The sequence below is a fragment of the Talpa europaea genome, assembly GCF_964194135.1.
Source record: "Talpa europaea genome assembly, chromosome: 1".
NCBI lineage: Eukaryota > Metazoa > Chordata > Mammalia > Eulipotyphla > Talpidae > Talpa > Talpa europaea.
This window is the reverse complement of record NC_140073.1, coordinates 41,689,020-41,696,947: the sequence shown is the minus strand read 5'-3', so window position 1 is coordinate 41,696,947 and position 7,928 is coordinate 41,689,020. Positions and strand designations below refer to the sequence as shown.

At 42.2% G+C, this 7,928-nt stretch overlaps 1 protein-coding gene across 1 annotated transcript; it reads right to left on the bottom strand.

The window, feature by feature from the left end:
• Window positions 1–1,109: 1,109 nt before the first annotated feature.
• LOC311175310 (olfactory receptor 2D3-like) lies at window positions 1,110–2,055 on the bottom strand (the record flags this gene model as incomplete). Its single annotated transcript, XM_084240206.1, has 1 exon — window positions 1,110–2,055. The coding sequence occupies exon 1, from the start codon at window positions 2,031–2,033 to the stop codon at window positions 1,110–1,112; it is 924 nt and encodes a 307-aa protein (XP_084096332.1). The 5' UTR covers window positions 2,034–2,055.
• Between the last annotated feature and the right edge of the window lie 5,873 nt (window positions 2,056–7,928).

Here is a 7,928-nt window from a genome sequence, read left to right as displayed (position 1 = left end):
ATTACAGCCAGAGCGGGGAACAGAACAGGCAGACCGATGAAGTACACTGCCGAGGGGAGTAGCGGGCGGCAGGAGAGATCTGCGCGCCATGTGGAACTCTCACCCGATGGCCGGGGATTGAACCAGTGTGCCATAGAGGCTGCGGGCAGCTTCGCAACCCAGCACTCAACCGCTGCGCCACTGGGGAGGCCGTGATGAAATACTTTTAACAAAATCCAGGAACCATTTTAACTCATACTATGCAAAATTATGGTTTATATTGTAAATATATTACCAAGGCATGCAACAGTGTCCCAGCTCTCCTTTTAAAAATTGTATTCTCTTTTTTCGTCAGTGTCTCATTAAGGCCCTAATCTTTAGCATTTTCAAAATTGCATGATGGGCAAATTCTTCAGTTTTTAATTAAAAGCATTTCTCAGTCTAGATTCTTATCAACAATATATCTAATATATTAATGCTATACATACTCAAAAAATTTTTGTTTGTTGAACACATTTGTTTGAATGTGTTCTCTTTTAAAATTCAAAAGTTTTTCAATTTATTTTTTAAGACCATGTAAGAAACATAACATTAAGAGTTTACTTTTAATGTCCAATAATTAGCACCTGGGATAGATAATAATCATTCAAACGGATTTGATGAATGTGTGCAATAATCAAAGGAATTACTCCCATTTGCCAGAATTTTTTTTCATATGTGTGATAGTTCATTTGCTTATTTGGCTGCTTGGTTTCTACTGTATGGTTGTATATACACTCTGTTCATAAAATTCCCTTATTATTTGTATGACTTGGAGAGTAGTAGCTGTGTTTATAAATACATTTTCCTCTCTGTCTCTTTTTCTTTATTCTTTCCTACCTCCTTTGTTCCTTTACTTTTTCTCCTTCCTTCCATCTTTCTTTCCTGTCTTAACTTTCCTTTCTATATTCCCTCCCAGTACACATCAAGGTGCAATTTGTAAATTACCTGAGAAGAGATATGGGAAAATGAGAGAAGGAAGAAAAAAATGTGGACAAATATGATGAAAATAAGTAAAATCAAAAGAAAACAAGTTCCCTTCATGTCCATAAGAGTGTTGTCAAAATCAGAGATCCCCAAGTTCAAAAAGACTATTTTGCTAAAATTTTCCTGAGAGCCCCCTTAACATCCTTGTTCCTGAGACTGTAAATGATGGGATTTAGCATGGGTGTCACTGCTGAGTAGAACACAGAGATCATTTTGTCCTTTTCATTCATTATCTTGGAGTTTGGCCTCATGTAAGCAAATATTGCTGAGCCATAGAAGAGGATGACAACAATGAGATGGGAGCCACAGGTAGAGAAAGCCTTGAGCCGGCCCTCCCCCGACTGCATCCGGATGACAGTGGAGATGATATTCCAGTAGGAGACCAGGACCAGGGAGACCGGCGCTAAGAGGATGACCACCCCCATGGCAAAGATGGTCATTTCTGTGCTGTAGGTGTCAGCAGATGCCAGCTTCAGGAGGGCAGGAGGCTCACAAAAAAAGTGGTTAATGATGTTGTTACCTTGGTAGGGGAGGCACAGTGTGAACGTGGTGTCCACCAGAGACACAAATGCCCCACTGACCCAGGACCCGACGGCCAGCTGGACACACACCCAGTGGGTCATGATGGTGGAGTAGTGCAGGGGCTTGCAGATAGCCACGTAGCGGTCATAGGACATCACCGCCAGCAGGGCGCACTCTGTACCACCAAGAAGAAGAAAAGCAAATATCTGTGTTGCACATCCAGCAAAGGAAATGGTTTTCCTCTTTGCCAGGAAGTGGACCAGCTCCTGAGGGACTGTGGTGGTTGTAAAGCAGAGATCAGCAAAGGACAAGTTTCTAAGGAAAAAGTACATGGGCGTGTGGAGTTTGGGGTCTACGTGAGTGAGCACGATGATGAGCAGGTTCCCCAGCACAGTCAGCAGGTAGATAACCAGGAAAAGGAAGAAGAGCAGGATTTGTGTTTGTGGATCCTGTGAAAGGCCCAGGAAGACAAATTCAGTCACATGGGTTCGGTTGCCTTCTCCCATGAATATCAATGAATATGACTATTCTTCATAGGGCAGCAAAAGAAAAGAAATAATAGTTGTCAGTTACTTTTCTTAAAATTTGATTAACTTAGTTATTTTATGAACCAGAATCCAATAGATTTTTATCTATTAGCACTGTACATGTCAGAAAACAGTGTTCTCTTTGCATTTAGTATTTCTTCCACTTGAAAATAATTTCAGATTTGATAAAATGGCGGCGTTTGGGACAAAGTCAATGTACCTCAAGGTGATTATGTTGAGTGAAATAAGTAAAAAAGTGAAGGACAGATATCAGATGGGTCACTCATATTTAGAATATAGACATCTGAAAAAAGCATACATACACAAAGAATAGTGGGGCTAAATCTTGCACTCAGCAAAAAGAATATAATGGTTACCAGAGAGAACAGGGAGAAGAGAGGAGAGAATGGGATGGGAGGCTGATAGGGATTGGGAACAGGGCTTTTTGCGGAAGATGAAACATATATATATATAATATATAATATATATATTTGGTGTCACAGAACGTGAAATACAGAGAAACCAAAAACAAAAAAGACTGGGTAATCTGTGTAGTTTTAACACCACCGTCACACACACACACACACACACACACAGAGAAAAGTACAAAAAGAGAAAGATAAAGCACTTGATTTGAGGGGAAATAGGAAGCACCAATGGCTCTGCATGAATAATATAAATGCTTCTGTTACCAAAAAGTGCATATAAATCAATAAATCAAGCTGTGACAATTGACAAATCACATCAAAAACAAAGTTTGGTTATATCATTTATCATACAGAATACATCCCATACAGTTAATGATGTGTGTCTGCATTACACACAGACACACATGTACACATATTTACAGAACATTAGACATTTAATTAAGGAGATTAACCTTTGGGTTCATGTGGTGGAAGACTTTTCTGCATAACAACAAAAGTTCAAACGAGAGAGAAAATCATTGATACATTTGACTGCAAAAATTTTTTACTATAAAAAGGTGTATGAACTACTAGATAGCAAGGTAACACAATTCAAAACCACAATGATACATCACCTCCCACCTTTTAGGGTACTATTATCAAAAAGACAAAAAATAACAAGTGTAGACCAGATTGTGAATAAAGGGAATCCTTCTATCAGTTGGTAGGAAGCAATTGGTAGAGGTATTATGGCAAAGTGTGAAAGTGCCCCGCAAGAAACTAAAACTAGAACTACATTTGATTCAGCATTTCCAAAAACAAACTTTGAAAATATGGAAAAAAATGAAAACAACTTATGTGTACATCAACGGATGAGTAGACACAGCAGGTATGACAGAGATACAGAAAGAGAGTGATATCCTCAATGAGTTATTAGTATTCAGTAAGTGTACACACATTAATATGTTATTAGGCTCTGAAAAAGAAGAAAATCCTGTAATTTGTGATATGAATGAAGCGGGCGGACATTATGCTAAGGAAATAAGCCAGACACAGAAAGTCACATACTAAATGGTCTCACCTATACCTCACTGAAGAAAAGAGTAGAATGCTGGTCACAAAAGATTGGGCTAGGGAAAATAAGGAGTTATTGATCAGATGGCACAAAATCTCACTAATGCAGGATCGGTGATATCTGGAGATCTAGTGGATGGAAGGCTAGCTATAGTTATTAACACATTATATAATATGTTATATAAGATGTAAGATCTAAATTGTTATAATCAAAACAATTTAGAAAGAAAAATCATATGAGGTGATGGATGTTAATTAACTGGTAGTCATTTCACAATGTACATATATATCCAGACATCACACTATATACTTAAAAGTATGCAATTTTATTTTGTTTATGCCCCAGTAAAGTCAGAGAATAAACTTCTGCATTTCCAAAAAACAAAATATTTGAAAATAACAATAACATGGAAAAGTAAATCTGAAACATGTAGCAAATAAGGATTAATATCCTTGGCACACAAAATGTAAAGGTAAATTAATATGAAAATAAATTATGAATACTGCAGGAGAAAATGTGTATACATGAATTCAACATTCATAAATAGATTGCAATCTCAGTACAATCAAACAAAGGCAAATAGAAAGTAGATGCCTTTTTGCTCACTAGATTGGCATGAATGTTAAAAATTTATAATAATAATAGCAAGTGTTTCTATTGATAGAAATAAGTTATTAATGAAATGAAAGACAGTGTGTGAATAATTGGAAAATTCATTCACACTTGTGACAACAGCTGTTTGGGAAATTTTGGAAAAAAACAATTGTGTTTCACCCAAATAAAAATACTGAGGCTGATAAATCAAAATCTCCTGATTGCAGAGAAAATATCCTGATTGGGAAGTCAAACGCCCTGACTTAAGTTGCCTTGACTGCCAGACACAGGCTGGGACCTGGAAATACAAAGCTCTTCACATCCCTCACACTCCTTCCTTTCTAAAATGACCACAGCACTCCCACATTCCACATGTCAAAATATTAGGGTGCTAACCCGATAGCTTATTCCCTCGATGGCCATCTCATGCAATAAACTTCTCCAAGTAAAGACATTTCTCACGGTTCAGAGTTTGCCTTTCTTGGCAAGAGCAAAAGACCCTGTTGGTTGGTTGTTTACATCTGCATGAGCACTGGCTGCAAGAGAGTGAGTGCACTGACTGCCACTCACAAAAAAGGGGGAATATCCAGGGTGGCAGGTGCCAAGACACCAGGGTCTGTGTACCCCCACACAGAAGAGCGTACTCAGCCTTGTGGGGTCCTCCAGGGATGTCTGACCATGAGATCTACCTGAGCTCCTCCAGGTGGAGGTCAGTCTTCCTCCTGGTCCTGCCCTCTCCCCGTGTCCAGACTGAAGTGGCTAGAAGGAGTGAGGGAGGAAGTCCTGATGTAGAGCACCAGACAGCCGGGGCAGAGGAGGGTATAGTCCTAAGGCTGATAATCTTTGGGTGCAAAAGAAGAGGCAGAGGGTGTCCGAGTGCAACAGGGTGGTCCCCAGGAAAGGGGGAGGTTCCCTGCCCCACCCAAGGGAGGGTGGAGCTGAGCAGGAAGAAGAGAAGCTGCAGGAGAGACTGAGGAAGGAAGGAAGCAGGATGGAGCCAGGAGACCTGGAGGAGGCGCATGGAGCCTAGAGACATGTGAAGAAACTGCGCTTGTCTTTTGGTCGTGGACTGGGTGACACAGATGTGGGTGAGACCTGTGGGGAGGTGACAATGGCAGCTTTTATCTTGATGTTGATTTTGCTCTTTTCCTTCCGGGCTTGTCCGGTTGTTTGTGACCCTTTTCTGTGGGTCCCCACTGGAAGATGCTTTAGACTTGTGGCAGGCTTTGGGGCCTTGTTCTGGGCCGATCCCATTTGGATGGAGTTTTACCCACGAGGGGATGGGTAACTTTGGGTGCTTTATTTAGAAACTAGACTCTTTGCCTTACCTGTATTGTTTCCTAGTTTTATTAAAGTTCCTTCCCATTAAAGTCTCCTATGTTTTGTGTTGATGCGGCGGATGGCAGAACCCACTTAGAATAGACAGGTTTGCGGGGTTTGGGCTGCCCCTCTCCCTGTCCTATAACAGATTTGGCGTCCAACGTGATTTAGGACAGAGCCATCCGTGGTTAGTCAGCCCCATGGGGAAATTGGGCTTCTGTGCCACCATAGATATGGTGGAATAAAAATTAAAAGGGGGGATTGCAACAGGGTGGTCCCCAGGAAAGGGGGAGGTTCCCTGCCCCACCCAAGGGAGGGTGGAGCTGAGCAGGAAGAAGAGAAGCTGCAGGAGAGACTGAGGAAGGAAGGAAGCAGGATGGAGCCAGGAGACCTGGAGGAGGCGCATGGAGCCTAGAGACATGTGAAGAAACTGCGCTTGTCTTTTGGTCGTGGACTGGGTGACACAGATGTGGGTGAGACCTGTGGGGAGGTGACAATGGCAGCTTTTATCTTGATGTTGATTTTGCTCTTTTCCTTCCGGGCTTGTCCGGTTGTTTGTGACCCTTTTCTGTGGGTCCCCACTGGAAGATGCTTTAGACTTGTGGCAGGCTTTGGGGCCTTGTTCTGGGCCGATCCCATTTGGATGGAGTTTTACCCACGAGGGGATGGGTAACTTTGGGTGCTTCATTTAGAAACTAGACTCTTTGCCTTACCTGTATTGTTTCCTAGTTTTATTAAAGTTCCTTCCCATTAAAGTCTCCTATGTTTTGTGTTGATGCGGCGGATGGCAGAACCCACTTAGAATAGACAGGTTTGCGGGGTTTGGGCTGCCCCTCTCCCTGTCCTATAACACGAGCACTCACTCTACTGTGTCAATAACTTAATACCCCCTCAGAGGACTTGCAGAACAGGATTCATGAGACTATTACTTAGGAGAAACAGCAAAAATAGAATATATATTCTCTCTAGAAGCCCGATGGAAAGAAGAGAGTGGAAAGCCAAGCCCAATGAGCAGAATCACCTTCTCAGAAGGAAAAGAAGGATTAATTGCCCCTAGTCATCCACCCAAGCTCACCTAGGGGGCCAGAGGAAAATTCAGGGTCTCAGATGAAGGAAGGAAGGTAGGTGTGGCTTTTAAGATCTGCTAATCCACATCCTTAGAGGCAACCTCCCCAGCCATTTACTAAATAACATGAAGGTTGGGACATCCCATGGATTCAGAGTCTCATTCTATTCCAAGGACAGAAGCCCCATTTTATTAAAATCAAATTCACTAAGGAAGCAGTCTGAAGAAGTTTTCCTGGAAGGAAGTGTTTAAACCTGAAGTCCTAAGAGCCATTGTAAACAAGCCATTCCCTGGAGCCATGAATGCAGTTAACATTTTTTAAACTTTCTGCAGTGAGAGATTCCCTGGGGCATTTTTATTGTGTTCACAAACTAAATTAACTGAATCTCATCTTTTGATGTCAGGAAATATGCTACTATTTCACAAGCCAATCTCTGTGTGTGTGTGTGTGTGTGTGTGTGTGTGTATGAACCTGTCTTAACCATCAAGTCTTTGTTGCAGCACTTAACATTCTGGGGCAAGGAACGAGAATCTCCTCCTTTTGTGGAGTTTACTCTTGAGACTATGTGTGAACTTACAGCATTTCTGATTTTTCCTCATATAACATGGGTAGGGGTGTTTCTGTTCCAGTGCTTCACTCTCACATGCCTGCACTGCTGTTCCTACAAGATAGTCAGAGACAGGAAAAGCCCAGCATAACCTCTAGGGCTTCACCTCCATCCCCACAGTCCTCATGAAGGCCACCCTCTCTGCCCTAGGCTGCTGCAGTAGCGCTCACCCTGACTGATTGCTCTGATCCTCCACGGTGCTACCTACAACCCACTCTGCAAGCAGCAATCAAGGGGATCTTTTCAAACTATGATGTCAGAAATGACTTTCTCTGAACATAAAATAAAATCATCACTTTTTGAGGATTTCCAATCAGGTAATAGATTGAGTTGTGTCATGCAACTAGCATTGGACACTCAGGAGAGGCCATGGACTTGACGATACAGTAGCCAGAATCGTGGCTGACACGGTTCACTAATAACATGACATTTTGTGTCATTCCTGATACTTCCTGAAGGGCATTACTGAGTTAGCCTCATTCTTCCCTGGAGACAGGAAAGCTTGCAAATGACTGTGTGCTGATGGGTGATGATCAGGGGATACATGTAAGTGTTGAGTGAAGTACATGGTCACGGGCATGCTTGTGTCAGGAGGAAGGGGACCCTGGGGGCTAATGACAGGGCTGTGAGGGTCCCAGCTGTGCTTTCATGGCTCAGCAGCCCTGCACCATGGTAAAATGGTAGTGATTCCACAACCAGTGAGGTTTTGGGCTAATTCCCATTCATTTCTGTGTTGAACATATTTAGTTGAGGGCAGGGGAGGGGACAGCAATGGATCTTCTTCAGAGAAAGAGGCATACACTG